This window comes from Peromyscus leucopus, chromosome 22, assembly GCF_004664715.2.
Source record: "Peromyscus leucopus breed LL Stock chromosome 22, UCI_PerLeu_2.1, whole genome shotgun sequence".
NCBI lineage: Eukaryota > Metazoa > Chordata > Mammalia > Rodentia > Cricetidae > Peromyscus > Peromyscus leucopus.
The window spans coordinates 175,904-191,516 of record NC_051081.1 but is presented as its reverse complement, the minus strand read 5'-3'; the positions used below and the strand labels follow the sequence as shown (position 1 = coordinate 191,516).

The 15,613-nt window shown below is 57.2% G+C and overlaps 2 protein-coding genes across 3 annotated transcripts; both read right to left on the bottom strand.

Annotated features, from left to right (window-relative positions):
- On the bottom strand, window positions 1-8,018 carry Gzmm (granzyme M). The gene is given in 6 exon segments (XM_028858608.2): window positions 1-275; window positions 641-910; window positions 987-1,125; window positions 2,021-2,081; window positions 2,084-2,179; window positions 7,492-8,018. Coding segments are annotated over 6 exon segments (795 nt in total). The 5' UTR covers window positions 7,547-8,018; the 3' UTR covers window positions 1-101.
- Window positions 8,019-8,976: 958 nt separating this feature from the next.
- On the bottom strand, window positions 8,977-15,206 carry Cdc34 (cell division cycle 34, ubiqiutin conjugating enzyme). 2 transcript variants are annotated; one of them, XM_028858586.1, is made up of 5 exons: window positions 14,819-15,206; window positions 12,313-12,399; window positions 12,101-12,198; window positions 11,837-11,971; window positions 8,977-9,458 (listed from the first exon to the last, which is right to left on the bottom strand). In XM_028858586.1, the coding sequence occupies exons 1-5, from the start codon at window positions 14,993-14,995 to the stop codon at window positions 9,248-9,250; spliced, it is 708 nt and encodes a 235-aa protein (XP_028714419.1). In that variant the 5' UTR covers window positions 14,996-15,206; the 3' UTR covers window positions 8,977-9,247. The 2 variants fall into 2 exon arrangements, with proteins under 2 accessions (XP_028714419.1, XP_028714420.1); XM_028858587.1 differs by having other exon boundaries at window positions 8,977-9,454.
- Between the last annotated feature and the right edge of the window lie 407 nt (window positions 15,207-15,613).

Sequence of the window (15,613 nt, the reverse complement as noted above, 5' to 3'; positions counted from 1 at the left end):
TTCAACAGATGCATCATGATTTACTGGTCCCGTATTTATTTAGAGGTACAGCAAGTCCCTTCCCACCCCCGGGCCAGTGAGTATCCAGCTCATCTGGAACATCAGGCCAGAGGCTGATGTGGCCACCTACGGATGATCTTCCTGATCCAAGGGCTGTAGGGGGCCACGGCGATGGCCACAGGGGGCTTGAAGATGCCTGTGCAGTGTTTGGAGCTGAAAGACAGGATGCCATCCACCTGGCCTTTGCCACACACCAGAGGCCCTCCAGAGTCACCCTGCCGGAGGTGAGGGACACAGGTCAGCTTCTGCATCTGCATCAGGGGACCAGGGGCCTGGGGGGCTCTGGGGCTGCTTACAAGCCACATGTGCATCCCTGTCCTGTCTTCCTTCCCCTGTTCTCTCTCTCCTTTCTACCCCAGGGCCTTTGCTCTGGGCCCAGATGACGAGTCTGTGATGCTGGATTTCAAACCACAACTCTCTGCCTTCCTGACTTCCAACCTAGACAGCCTGCTTACTCTCCGGGGGCCTGGGTTTCTGCATCTGAGAAATGAGATGAATCTTAGTCTCCCCCTCTCCCAATAGGTGTCAGAAGCCAGCTTGGGTTGCGGCCCAGACCTGGCCTCCAGGCCATCCCTTTCACCTTGCAGGGTGCCTGGCTCTTGGACTCCGCCGCCTGCAAGCACAGCATGTCGTCCTCGAGGGCACCGTTCCAGAAGCGGCTGTTGTTACACATGCGGGTGTCCATCACACGCAGATCCAACTCCCGCAGGGCCGGAGCCAGGTGCCTGCCGCGGTCGGTTACTCCCCAGCCAGCGATGCTGCACCAAGCGCCTTCTGCGGGCCTGGCTCGGCTCTTCCTTGGCAAGGCCAGCGGTCGGACATTCCTGCTGGGCTGCACCCGCCCATCCAGCTGCGGAGACAGGAGGGCCCAGTGAGCGGGTGAGGGGAGCGGGGCCGGGGCGGCCCTCTGCCCCTCAGTCCTGCACCTTCAGCAGCGCCAGGTCCTTCCCGTAGTTGCGATTGTAGCCAGGGTGCTTGATGGCTCTTGCGATGTAGAAGGTGAGGCCGGGATCTTGGAAGTCGTGGAGGTGGTGCAGGCCCAGCACCAGCTTCAGCTGCTCCAGGCTGCAATGCAGAACCCGCTCGCCACAGCCGCCCACAGCTGCCCACAGCCGGGGAACTGCCAATCCTCCCTTCCCAGCACCCACAGATCCTCCCAGCCCACTCCTGACAGATCATCTTCCATCTTCACAAACCTCCTCCCCCGGGTGCTCAGCGCCAGATTGGGGGATTCTTGAAGAGCTCAACACCCCCACCCCCCAACTACAGCCTTTCTTCTGTGATTTGCTCTGGGGTGGGCTTGTGTTGACTTCCTGCATCTGTCCAAACTACAGAGAAATAACTTCTTTCCATAGGACTCAGGGGTCCACATTGCAGCCATGTGAGAGGTCCTCAAGTCAACACCTGGATCAAGCCATACCTGAAGCCTAGTCTTCTGGAATACATGAGCTAACTTTGTTTTTTTTTTTTTTTTTTTTTTTTTAATTTTGTTTGTTTTTAAGATAAGATCTTGCTATCTGACCCTGGCTGGCCTAGAACTATCTCGATCATGTAGCGATCCACTGCTTCTGCCTCCTTGAGGATTAAAGGCTCGAGCCAGCACACTCAAGAGCTGCTTCCTGTTGTTCAGGGCTCAGGATTTTTTCTTCAGTGTTGAGGATGAGAGAAGGCATTAGGCGGGCACTCTACCATTAACGATGTCCCTACCAGGATGGATCTATTTAGTGGTGTCTTGAGGACAGTTCTTGCTACTCAGGCTCTGTCTCACTAGCAGGCTGGTTTTCACAGATTGCTGGGTGTCAGATGGAGGCATTCTTTCCTGTACCATGTGACCCACTGGACCAGAACCAACAGCCTATATAGCCCTGACAGGGTTGGCCTGAACTGGTAGGCCTGAGTCTTTCAGTGCCTTAAGCCAGGGAGTCTTTCTGGGGGTGTAGGGAGCGAGTGGGGTACTCACGGCTCAGACAGGCAGTGGGCAGCCGTCAACACCCACTTCGGATGCACAAGGACTCCCCCCACACATGAGACCCAGCTTTCTGTAGAGAGGCCATGTATGGGCGAGAGTGTGGGGCAGCCTCTCGACCCCCAATGATGTGGGTCTCAAATGTGTTGCCTGCTGAAAAGTGAGACAGAGAAGCAGGTTAGGGGGGCTGCACCCAACCTTCCTCTAAGCCTGGAAGCCCTGAATCGGGCAGATCTGCTGTCTGAAATCCCTACTGAGCTGTCCCAGATCCCACTAGGCCCAACTGATCAGATGCTCTCAGCTGTCAGAGCCAGGCCTAAAATGTGAGTGAAGGGTGGAGACGGCTCAGAGGGTAAGGGAACCTCGGGCTGATCTCACACGGTACCGGTACCGGTACCTGAGTTCAGTTTCCAGCATGCACTGCAGGTGACTCAGCTCTAGGGGAGCTGACGCTCCCTTCTGAAGCCTCTGAGGGCACTACACTCACCACCATCCCAAACTTCAAAAAGGTAATTACAAAATAAAACGTAGAATGAGAGGAAGTCTCCCCTGTGGCAGCCACAGGGGAGGGTGCGCATGTATGCGTGACTGTGGCTCTGCGCACACACTAGCCAGGAGTAGGTTCTGACGCTGTAACAATGGACAGGCCTCCAGGAAATGGTGCTGGGGGGAAATCACACACAAAAGGCCACACAGTGTGAAACTCCACAACAGGAAGTGGATTTGTGGGCACCAGGGTGTGGGGTGAGTGTTCTTGGGGCTGTGGGGGTGCCTACACTCCTTTTTTCTTTTCTTTCTTTCTTTCTTTTTCTTTTTTTTTTTTTTTTTTTTGATTTTCCAGACAGGGTTTCTCTGTATAGCCCTGGCTGTCCTGGATCTCGCTCTGTAGACCAGGCTGGCTCGAACTCACAGAGATCCGCCTGCCTCTGCCTCCTGAGTGCTGGGATTAAAGACGTGCGCCACCACCGTCTGGCTTGTGCCTATATTTTTGTGTGGCTTCTGAACTTCAGTGAGCTGAGCAGTGTGTGAATTATTTCTCTGTAAACTTCACTGCCATATTGATAAGTAGAGCACTTGTCCACTGCACACAAAGCCCTGGGTTCCAGTCCCATGTCCGTCCGTCGTCCCCACCCACACCACAGAAACACCCCCCACCACACACACACCACAGAAACAATGTCTAGTTGTGCATGCCTGTCATCCCAGCCCTGGAAAGGTGGAATCAGGATCAGGATTAAAATTTTAAAATAGGCCAGCTTGGTCCACAGAGTGAGTTCCAGGACAGCCAGGGCTACAGAGAAACCCTGTCATTAAAAAAAAAAAATCCAAAATTTAAAATAAATGAATTTAATGTGAACCAACTCAAAATATCTTGATTTCCCATCATTCCTTAAAGATCCTGCCTCACTCTGGGCCACATGGCCAGTCTACACCTACCCCAGGCAGCCTTTGAGGCCATACTGCAGAGACCCACAAGGTTTCCTAGTGAGAACGTACCCAGGGTCCGAGAATATGAGCTTCTTGATCCAGCAGGACTGCATAAAGGGATGATTTGACCAGGGCGGGCGTGGTTACCAGGTGTTTGGAAGGGTCTACCCTTGGCTGTGCCGTGTGCTTTGATCTAGCAAGGGAGAGGTCTTGGCCCCGTCCTTTGGCATTGTTATAAAAGCCCTTTTGAAGAGCCAGAAGGGACATTGGGTTTTGATCCAGGTCTTCCCAAAGCTATCCTGTGTTTCTGACTCTCTCCTCTTCGCTATCTTTCTATCCAGAAGTTTCTTATTTCTCTCTCCTCATAAAAACCCTTTTAAAAGGTGGGGGCTGGCCCCCACAGATGGCGCCAGAACTCGGGGCTTGGGTGCAGAGGAAGTGAGTGGGGAGGGCCACCGCGGAGCAGCTGGACATGTCTGGTCTTGTATTATGGTTAAGGCGGTGGCATTTTATTCTTCTGGAGCAAAAACTGTATATAGATGAAGCAAGTAATAAAAGTTAGGCTGCAGCAAGTATATCTCTGTCTAGGTTTCTCTTCTCTCTCTCTCTCTCTCAATTTCTATCTATAAAATTAGGTAAACATATAGGGTTAAGTATATGGATATTGTGCAGGTTTAATAGGAAGGAACTTAGGGTAAGAGAATTTCCCTAGTGCTGGACCTGGCACACAGGAAACAGCATCCGGGAATGAGCAGCCCCTGCGGCCTTAGCAGTCAGAGAGAAGCCGCTATGGGCAGGGAGACAGTACGCTGGTGTTTGTATACTCGCTTGTGAGAGTTTGGAAACTAGGGAGTTAAGGTAGAACACCAACAAGTACAGGGGCTCTTGGAGTTTGTAGACGAGCTGTGTCCTTGCTTTTCCGACTGTGGGACTCTGGACGAAGATTCATGGGGGAGAATTAGAGTCAATCCAACAATATCATGAGGAACATGGGCCGAAGATTCCAGTGGAAGCTTTTGGCCTGTGGGCACTAATTTGGGACAGTTTACATCTGAATACTGAGTGGCGGCGGCGGGGTGGGGGGGGGGGGGGGGGGGGTGGGGGGGGTGGGGGGTGGTGGTGGTGTAGGGAATCTTCAAAAAACAAAGCCCTCCACTCTGCTCTGCCGGAGTTTAAGGAACAAAAGCCTTGGGATGAGTCAAGGGAGGAACTGAAGGGCTTGAGAGACTTAGTAATTTCTCTTTCTTAAAAACTGGAGAGATGACTCAGTGGTTAAGAGCACTGTTTGCTCTTCCAAAGATCCGGAGTTCAATTCCCAGCAACCACATGGTGGCTCCCAACCATCTGTAATGAGATCTGGTGCCCTATGTGCAGACAGAACACTGTATACAAAACCTGGAGGCTCTTCAGGTCTCTCCTTCTCAGGGGCATCTTCCTTCTATAGGGGCAGAATTAAGATTCACCTGGGGGGTTCTTTATCAGAGTGACAGTCGCCCATAATTGCCCTGATGCAAAAACCTCCTTCGGCTCTCCTTCAAGCTAGTGTTAGAGAAGCACCTAGCGGAAGGGAGGAGGTGCAAGGATTTCCAATGTTCCCCATAACCTAACAGCCAGGGGTGCAGCAGCTGTGACTGGCTGAGGCTGGGTTTCCTCCCAGACCTGGAAGGGAAAGCTGAGTGGAAGTGCCTCTGTGGCTGAGATGAGCCGCAGGGCCACTTGTTTGAACTTTGCTGCATTCAGGGGAGCTGTGGCGAATTTGGGTAAGGGACCCCATCCACCCCCACCCGCTGCCGGTGACCGCCACGGGCGCACCTCCACCATGGCGGTGCTCCATGACCAGCCCCGGGACACCCAACCACTGCTTCCTTGGGCTGGTTCCCATCCAAGGGCTTTAATACATGGCCGAGTTGAGTTCTCTGCTCTGTATGATTCTTGAAGCTTTACTTTGACACAAGGTGTCTGTGTAGCCCTGGAACTCACTCTGTAGACCAGGCTGGCCTGGAACTCAGAGATCCACCTGGGTGTGCACACTACCACCCAGCTCAATCCTTGAAGCTTAAAAAAAAAATGAAGAAACCTAAACCAAGTGTAAATGAAAGAGAAAGCTCTGTGGCTCCATGGGAGTCAGCTCACACACTCCCAGGCTAACCTGTATCTGCAGAGCTGTGCAGCAGCCAGCACCCATAACTCAGTAGCTTTCCACCACCCAAGGAAGTTTCTCACCCGTGTGTGCTTTTCTTCCCCTGTAAAAAAAAACTTTATTAGCCGGGGCGGCGGCGGCGGCGGCGGCGGCGCCCGCCTTTAATCCCAGCACTCGGGAGGCAGAGCCAGGTAGATCTCTGTGAGTTCGAGGCCAACCTGGACTACCAAGTGAGTCCCAGGAGAGGCGCAAAGCTACACAGAGAAACCCTGTCTCAAAAAACCAAAAAACAAAAAAAAAAAACCACAAAAACCAAAAAACTTTATTTTCAGACAGTGTCTCATGTAGCCCAGGCTGGCCTGGACCCATGTAGCTGAGGATGGCCCCGAACTCCCAATCCTCCTGCTTCCACCTCCCCAGGACTGCAAGGCCAGGAATGTGCCACTATGCCTGGTGGAACATGCTAGGCGAGAGAGTGCTCGGCCCACTGAGGCGCAGACCCAGCCCCTCTCCGTACTTTAAAATCACATTGGGAGACCAAGGCAAGATCTCAAGGAGTCTAACCTCAGCCTTGGCTACATTGTGTCTCCACCAACTCTCAAGACAAAAAGTTACTGTGTTGTCTGAGAGTGGGCAGTCCACAACTTAAGTTAGAGAGTTGTTATAGTTGCAAAATGTCAATTTCCTCTCTCCTCCTTGATCTTTTGAGAAGGTTCTAACCAATTGTGAGTGTTAAAAACTTAGAGGGTGAAGCTGGCAGTGGTGGCGTACACATTTAATCCCAGCACTCGGAGGCAGAGGCAGGCAGGATCTCTGTGAGTTCGAGGCCAGCCTGGGCTACAGAATGAGTTCCAGGAAAGGCGTCAAAGCTACACAGAGAAACCCTGTCTCAAAAAACCAAAAAAATTAGGAGGGTGGTGGCACACACCTCTAATCCTAGCACTTAGGAGGCAGAGGCAAACAGACCTCTGTGAGTTCCAGGTCAGCCAGGACTAAAATCTTGAGACCTTGTCTCAAAAATAAATGTGTGTGTGTGTGTGTGTGTGTGTGTGTGTGTGTGTGTGTGTGTGTGTATGGCGGCCAGACATCAAGTCTTGTGTCTTCCACATCACTCTATACTTTAACTGTTTGAGACAAGGTCTCAAGCTTGGAGTGCAATGATTCAGCTTGAGCCCCAGGGATCCTGTCTCCTGCCCTAGTGCTGGGCTCGAGGCATACCTATTGTTTTGTTTTTTCCCCTGGAGATAGACAGCCCTGGCTGTCCTGAACTCGATCTACAGACCAGGCAGGCTGTCCTCAAACTCAGAGATCCACCTGCCTCTGCCTCCCGAGTGCTGGGATTGAAGGCGTGCGCCACCACTGCCCAGCTTTCAAGGTCTCATCATGTAGCCCTGATTGGCCTGAACTCACAAGGGATTCACCTGTCTCCGAGTTCTGGGATTAAAGGCATGTACCACCATGCTGTGTACCCCTTCCCTTCTTTTCCAAAGCAGGGCATGAGACCCAGCTGGCCTCTACCCAGCAGAGCGGAGGTTGGCTTTAAGCGTCTGGTCCTCTGGTCTCCACCTCCTGCGCTGGGATGACAGGCATGCTCCACCATGCCTGGGTTTTGCAGGATGGAACCCAGGCTTGGCGTATACCAGGCACATGGCCCACCAACTTAGATATACCCTGAACCCACTTTTGTTTTTTGAGATAAAGTCTCACTCTAACTGAACCATGGTGATCTTGCCTCACTCACTTCTGAGCTCAGGGTTTAGGTTTACTCAGTGTATGCTCTTTCACAGACACCAATCCTCAGAGATCTGGATTATCTAATTTCCCAGTACACAAACCCACCTCTCCCATCCAGACCCCCGAGAACCGGGTTCTAGGCCTGTTTCCCCTTCATGCTCACCTGCCCACAGTGTCTCCAGGGCCAGCAAGAGCAGCAGGGACTGGTGGACCGCCATGCTGTTTCAGGACTTGTGGACCCGGGGTGTGTGGGGGGGTGGCTCCCCACTCTCTTCCTGTGAGGAGGGGTGGCCTTCTGAGACCCGCCCACCCAGCACAAGTGCCAGCTCCTCCTTCACACCCTGCTCTGGGTGGTTTTAGAAAGTGTCTTTGAAGTCAGACAAAGCCACCGTCTCTGGGGCTGCAGTGGAGTCCAGTGATCGGTCCCCAGTGACCGTTTTCCTGGTGTTTTTAGGAATTTTTGCTTCCTTGAGCACTGGGGTGAACCCCCGGCCTGGCTGGCTGACAACCCAACCCCAACAGAAGACAACTTGCAGGGGTGCGTCCTCTCCTTCCACCACGCAGGCCCTGGACTGGCACTGTGCCCAGTGGTGGCAAGCCTTCACCCAGAGCCCTGTTGCTGGCCTGAACTCTGTGTAGACCAGGTTACCAGGCTGGCTTCAAATTGTATGCAGCACAGGATAGCCTGAGGGTGCTTTTTTTTTTGAGGCAGGTCTACATAGCTCTGGTTGTCCTGGAACTCACTTTGTATACCAGGCTGGGTTTGAACTCATCAAGATTATTAGCCTGCCTCTGCCCCAGAGTGCTGGCACTGGAGTCGTGCGCCACCACCCCTTGTGCCTTGCTTTCTTACCATCTTAACTGGTAACAGCGGCAGGAAGTGCAATGCCATGGCCGGGCACCAGGCCCGTGCTGTCCCCACTCCCTAACCTCCTCCTGTGACCGGCGACGACTGGCAGAGGTCCCTTGAAGTCCAGTTCAATAGAGTATGGCTATGTTCCAGAGACTCAACTCTGGAGTAACAGGCCCACTTCTGGGGAAGTGACAGTGTTTCACTTTTGGTTTCTGTGTAACCACCCTGGCTGTCCTGGAACTCAATCTGTAGAACTCAGAGACGCGCCTGCCTCTGCCTGGCGTCTTTTCCCTTCTTTACATGGCACACACACACCATCAGTGGTTTAAAGTCCTGGGTTCGACCCCAGCACATGGTAAGCGGCAGGGCAGGTCTGTCATCTCAGCACAGGATTACTTCAGTCTGTTAGAGTGAGACTCACCCCGCTGGCCCTTCTCTGGGGAGTCACGAGGCTGCATCGCAGTGCCCGGCCACAGGGGCTCCTCAGGCAGGCACTGGAGTTTCCAGAGCCGAGGAAGTACCTGGACCCCAAGAACTGCTGGGATACGGGCCTCCACACGCCTCAGCATCCAGGACTTTCCAGAGACACAGACCCCAGGCCCAGGCCTCCTGACTGCAGGCTTGAGGTGGGCGCAGGCCGAAGGTGCAGCCGCACTGCCGGATGCAGGCCAGCATGATCTGCAGGCAGCAGGGGGCTGCTCCTGGGCCTGGGGCCCCTGCCGACCACTGAGCACGATGAACAGAACGTTAGCAGTGTTTCCTGCCCATCCTACCGTCCTGGCTGCGTCTCCCAGCTTCTCCGAAAGCCATTTTATTTGGATTTCACACACACCAATGCCCTGCGGGCGGACTGGGATGGAGTCTCTGCCTCCCACCAGGCGGTCCCCAGCCTCCCAGACTTGTCACCATCTGTGAGCCGGGTGGGGTGTCTGCCAGGCACCACGGGGTAAGAGGACCTAAGGGTTGCAGGACGGGAGCCCACAGGGAACCTCAGTGAGGTAGTCTGTCGCCCGAGGCCCACACGGTCCTGCTGAGGTAAAATCTGTAAGTTTATTTCGGGGCGCGGTCAGGACTCCTCGGTGCCAGAGTCGTCCTCCTCGTCCCCAAAGCAGCTGTCGGCCTCCTCCACCTCGCCATCCTCATAGTAGTCATCGTAGAAGAGGTCCGAGCCCTCGTCGGGCGCCGGCGCCTTGGTCTTCACGCAGTACTCAGCCAGCGTGGTGGGCACCTTCACGCCATCACGCTCCGCGTCCACCTTGGTCCCCAGGACCTGCTTCCTGGGGAGACAGGGGAGGTGAGGCCCCGGCCAGGCACCCCGGATCCCAAAGACAATGAAGGGGGGTTGGTGGGCGGCCTCAGTGACCAGCTCCAGGCAGGAAAGCAACCCCGCAGGTGTGGGCCAGGCCTGCTGCCGGGCACTTGGAGGCTGAGGTGGAAGCGCTGAGCCTGGGGCTGCCGTGGGACCGTCTACGGCCAGACGGGGCGGAGAGCACGCAGGAAGAGCACCTGCTGCGAGGCCCGGGGGCCCGCGCCCAGTTCCAGGACCCGTACCAGCCGCAGTGCGGCAGCCTCGGCCCGCACGGCCAGCGCGGTGGGGAGCACACAGGAGGAAAGTGACAGGACGGGGACACCACACTTTGTCCCCGGGTTCTCTGTGTGTGCACCCCACACCGATACCGACACCAAACAAACAAACTCGCCAACTGCAGCTGAGGGTGGCCTGGGGGAGCCAGGACGCCAGCCTGCCTTGGCCTCACTCTGAAGCCACACACAGCGAGAGCTCCCCTGCACAGGGCAGCCACTTAACAAAGCAATCAGGCCTGGACCAGAGCCTCGGGTGCCCCCAGGGGCCGGGCCGTCCTCAGGGTGCAGGTCCTGATGGGAAAGGTGAAGGGTAGGGCAGATGCCGGTCTGAGCTTCCTTCCCACAGAGAGAATGGGGTACAAGACCGGGCTGGAGGGGCCACCGTGACAGCACATCAGAACAGCCTAGACCGCCTCAAGGCCCTTCCCACAGACGTCCAGCTGTCCCGTCCCCGTGGCTAGACACCGGCTCTCAGGGGAGTCCCAGGAGTAGCACAGGCCTCCTCATGGTCACAGCAAGTGGCGCCTGGAGTCAGAATGGTAAAAATAGCCCGGGGCTTCTGTTCTGGGACAGGGACACCGCAAGGAAGCAGCCAGGGAACAGGAGGAGCCTGCAGTGACCACACCAGATCCTCCACTGGTTCTTTCTGCAGTGCTCCGTGCAGGGCGGAGCCCACAGCAGCCCTCGCCCCCATTCTAGCCCCGACTGTCAGGCCGACAGGGAGTGAGGGGTGGAGAGGCTGAGTGTGCCCATGGCAATCTCAAGCTGAAGACATTTACTTACAAATGACAGACAGAACAGCCGACTAGAACAGCCATAGCTGAGCCGCAGGGCGGTGCACACCTTTAATCTCAGCACTCAGGAGGCAGAAGCAGGTGGCTCTCTGAGTTTGAGGCCAGCCTGGGACACATGGTTAGTTCCAGGACGGCCAGGGCAATATAGTGAGATTTTGTCTCAAAAATCTAAGAGAAACCTACAGGGCAGCTTGCCCTCTTCCCAGCTGAGGGACAGCCTGAGCAGGACAATGGGGACAGGGCTGCAGGGACTTCCAGACCGTGCTGATGTGAGCATGGTGACACCTCCACACAGGACCACAGCGGCCACACGGCGGAGGGGAAGCAGAGGCACATCTTGTTCTGATGAACCTTTCAGGTCTTGCTGCAGCCTGTGCCAATTCTGAGAAGTCGGGGCCGCCTTCTGCAGGACAAGGCACAGGGCTCCTGCTGGGCGGGCACTGGTCCTGTCCAGCTCCAGGCTGACATGTGTGGCTTGCTCAGCATGCCTGCTGATAGGCCTGGGCCGCTGCCAGCGTGGGCACAATACCAGCCCGTCTGTGTTTGGGTCACTGTGTGTGGACAAGCGCTGTCCTCCTGGGTTGGCGTTGAGGCAGGGGATGGCTAGCTGTGAGGTGTTATGTCACCCTGGCATCAAGAGGGAACTTGAGGAGGAAGATCTGGGGTTACAGGAAAGCCTGTCTCAGACAACAGAGAGAAACTGAGCGACCAAGACTGGGAGCGGTACCTGTGTGGACGGACACTCAGCGGGGCTGAGGAGCTGCAGGGTTTGACCTCTGCCTAGAACCCTGTAAGTGCAATTCTACACAGCTTCAGGTGTGTAAGGAACCCCTGGCGAACAGTGATGATGTGTGTGGAAACCCCACACAGGCTCCTGAGGACGGCTCACAGGGGCTCCCAGTTTCGGAACCACAAATGCCAGTGGTGCCCGCACAAGAGTTGGGGCTGGAGCGCTCCACCACTCAGGAAGAAAGAGCGCGGGAGGATCGTGGCCATCCCGGGCGGCCACTCAGTGCCTCTGGGGGCACACAGAGGGATGGAAGACTGGAGACGTTTAGCAGCTGCCCAGGGAGCAGCTGTGTTATAGGGACAGAGAAGAGCTGCCGCGCAGGACGTGTGTGTCTGTGCGGTGCTCCGTGGGGGTGCGTACCCCACTCCACCCAAAGCCCAGATCGCTCTTACAGCAAGCAGCATCTACTGTAGAAAGACCCGGTGGCGGCGGCGGCGGCGGCACTGTCCTGCCCGTGCCTGTGCCCGTGCCCGTGCCCAGCACTCACCGGATGATGTCTGTGTACTCGCGGTCCTTCCCCTTGCTCTCCTTCCACTTTCTGTACATCACCGAGGCGTCCACATTGGCGGGCGAGAAGGTGTTGGGCTCATTCAGCAGGGAGATCACACTCAGGAGGATGGTCCTGTGGGCCGCGGTTGCAAGCTCAGCTCCCCACAGACCCGGGGACCCCAGACTGGTGGAGCAAGGAAGGAGGGACGAGGTGCAGGGTGTCTCGGGGTGCCCACGGTGCGAGGACACATGCAGTTCTCACCTGACATTCTGTGTGGGGTTCCACCGCTCTGAGGGCAGCTCCCCACTCTGAGGGTCATCGACTGGGGGATGGAGGATGGAGATGCACACGTCCCCTGTCTGCAAGAGTGACGGGATTAGACGAGGTGTGAGCCAAGTGTAAGGGAGGCATGAGGGTGTGTGGGGGGGCTGTGCCTGAGGCAGGCATCTGTAGTGCTCTGGTGACTGACTTACCTCATAGATGTTTGGGTGCCACATCTTGGTGAGGAACCGGAAGGCTGGTGGGGAATATGGGTAATCGATGGGGAACTTGAGGCGAGCCTGGGGGGCAGAAAGTGGGGGTGGTTCAATGGCAGCCCACTGAGCACTGGCCTTAGGAGCTGCCTCTCGTCTGTTCAAGCACCGAAGCCAACCCAGTCCCTGTGCAGTCCGGGCACTACCTCTGTGACCTGGCACCCAGGTAAGGAAAGGCTTAGGGTGACGGAGCCACTTGCTGTGGACCAGCCAGGGGATGAGTCAGCAGGCTTCATACCTGCACCACCTGGCCCAGAGGCCCAGGTCAAGGGTGGTGCCAGAGACAAGCTGGAGCCACCTGTCTGGCCACAGCAGCTGCTTGTAGATGAGGCTCACCCTGCCCGCTGCCCTGCAGACTTTAGACCAGTAGGGGAGGAAGGCCCGAGGGCCGCCTCTAGAATGTCCCCTGGGCAAGGGGAACACTTAAGGGAAGTAGCCTATGGCCTCAGAGCCAGCCAGGGATTCAAACTGAAGGCTCTGCCCCGTGACTCCTTCCCATTGGACATCCACAAACCTAGTGCAGAGTTTCCAACCCTGATCCCCTCAGGACAGCTGAGAAGGGAATGTGGTCTTGCTGGAACAAGACCTATCACTTCTGTAGTTCCAGATGCTCTTTAAAAATGTGCAAACTGCCACGCGGCGGTGGCGCACGCCTTTAATCCCAGCACTCGGGAGGCAGAGGCAGGTGGATCTCTGTGAGTTCGAGGCCAGCCTGGTCTACAGAGCGAGCTCTAAGACAGGCACCAAAACTACTCAGAGAAACCCTGTTTCGAAAACAAACAAACAAAACAAGCAAACAAGCAAACAAAAAAGAGCCAACTGAGGCTCAGCATCGGGAAGGCCCCCACCCCTTCCTGGACAGCCACACTCAAAGTAAGACGGGCTGGCCATCCAGAAGAAGCTCTAACAACAGCTCCCTCCCCTCAGAGGGGCTCCATGTCTCAGCCACCCACACCACACAGAAGGCACCCACGCTGGCAGATCTGACTGACATCCTGCCCAAGCTGGTCCCAGAATAATGTGAGCCTAGGAGGCTCTACCCACAATCCTTTACAGGAGGGAACCAGCTCAGGTGTCCATGCTTGTCCTCCTGGCAGTCCCCGCTCCACGAGGTATTAACAGTGTCTGGACACACTAGTGGCTTCTCAGTTCAGACCACACTCTAGGGTGGGAGGCAAAGGTGTCCACACGACTCCCATTCTCCATATGCTGTACCCGGGAACCCTACTCTAGGGTTACCCTGGTGGGGTGACTGCTGCTCTCCTAGTCACTGACCAGGGTGAGGACATCAGCCACAAAAGACGACACAGGACAAACATCTGTCATGGACCTGCACCTGGGACCTGGACTGGCTGGGATTTGTGCATCCACCTAGTCCTCACCTTGTTCCTCTTGGCTCTAGAATGTGACTCTGTGACTGCTAGGAGTCCCAGTCCACAGCAGGCAGGATGGTACAGCTGCACAGATGTGGGTCCCTATACTTGGCAATGTTGGGTCAGCCTAGGCTCCCTGCTCCCAATCACAAAAACATCTGGTACATTGAGCCCGAAGCCACCAGAGGGCAGATGACATTGCCTGGAAGGCAAAAATCAGGCCTCCAAGAAGCCACCTGCCCAGTGGAACCTGAGAAAGGCTGCCTGCCACGGGGCAAACAGAGAGCTCTAGGGGCCAGAGCCCTTGGCAGGAAGCCAGGGTGCAGCTCTGAGGATTCAGGGTGGGCAGCCAGGCCCCTGCCTCCACTGTCCCCTCGGAATGTATTACATAAACCCTGGCTAGGGCTAAAGGTGGCTGTCGTCCAAGTAGGCGCGTCTGCCAAAGCCCTGTCAGGGCCTCTGCTGGAACTGGAGCAGGTGGCTGTCCAGGCTGCACATCCCTTCCCTGGGGACACAGCGGCCAGCAGCTGCCCCTGGTCCTGTGTCCTGGAGTGGGGGACAGCCCGAGGACATGCCAGCAAGCAGCTGTCTCTGGGGGTTTGTGTTCCAGAGTGGGGGGACAGCCTGAGGATGCCAGTCAGCAGCTGACCCTAGGCCTTTATGTCCTGGGATGTGGGCAGCCAGGGCAGACCCTTCCCCAGGGGCACGTTCGTGGGATGGGGACAGCCCGGGAACACGCTTGCCAGCAGGAGGTTCGGAAGGCTCCTGGGTCTTGTGGTGGGGCGAATGCCTGGCGACAAGGCCAGCAGCTGTCCCTGGGGAGATCCTTCCCCAGGGACGTGCTTGGTCAGTGCAGGACAACCCGGGAACAAGCTGGCTGGCAGCAGGCTCCGGAGGGCCCTGTGTCTTGCTGCGGGGCTTCTGCCTGGGGACACGCCAGTCATTAGCTGTCCCTGGTCCTCCGGGGCTAGGTCAGCACGTGCCCGACGAAAAGGGAAGGGCCGTCTTGCACACAGGGCCTGAGCCAACCCGAGGGGGGCTTGGTACAAAGGGTAAACTGAGGCCCATCTCACCTTGAAGTAGCCGCCCTCGTAGTAGGTGTTGGGGGGCCCGAAGATGGCCACCTCCCAGTTGTACAGGTCGCCCTCGTCCACCAGCGTCACCCGGAAGCCCTCCACCGGCTCCTCCTGCAGCCCCTTCAGCTCCAGCAGCAGCGCCTTCTGCGAGCTGGGAACCAGCGGCCGGGCCATGGCGGTGGCGGCGGCGGCGGAGGGGCCCGGGGCCGGGGCCGGGCCGGGCCGCGGGACCGGCACGAGCTCGCGGGACGGACCGGGTCGCGCGCCCGCAGGGGAGAGCCGCCGCCTTCCTCCTCTGCACCGCCGCCGCCACCACCCGGGGACCCGAAGGCTCCACTCGCTCTGGCGCTGCTGCCCGCCCGGCGTTCGCTTCGGCCCGGCCCGGCCCGCGCCGAATGCGCCTGCGCGCAGCAGCCACTGGCCCTCGAATGCGCCTGCGCGCCGGCTCCGGGTCCCGAATGCGCCTGCGTGCCACACCCGGGCCTCGAATGCGCCTGCGCACCGCTGCCGCCGGGCCGGAAAAGCGCCTGCGCGCCACTGCCGGGTCTAGAATGCGCCTGTGCGACGCCTCCACCGGGTCCGGAATGTGTCTGCGCGCCCGCCCGCGGGGCACGCCGGGAACTGTAGTCTTCTTCCCCCGCCCTGCCGCGCAGGCGCCTTGCGTTTCCGAAGCCCCGGAGGCCGCCGTCGCCTCCGGCCAGAAGAGCTCGGCGGATGCCTGTGTGCTGGGTGGCGGGCAGGGCAGGGCTGCGCGGTGCGGCCCAGCAGCGGCGGCTTTGGGGGCCTTTTTTG

Bases quoted from the DNA above. Each gene is read 5' to 3' on its own strand.
- Cdc34 (XM_028858586.1), bottom strand. From the start codon at position 14,995: ATGGCCCGGCCGCTGGTTCCCAGCTCGCAGAAGGCGCTGCTGCTGGAG. The intron at 12,400-14,818 runs GTGAGATGGGCC...TCTGCCCCCCAG, and splicing joins ACGAGGGCGGCTACTTCAAG to GCTCGCCTCAAGTTCCCCAT. The intron at 9,459-11,836 runs GTGAGTGCTGGG...CTGTCTCCCCAG, and splicing joins GAGTACACAGACATCATCCG to GAAGCAGGTCCTGGGGACCA.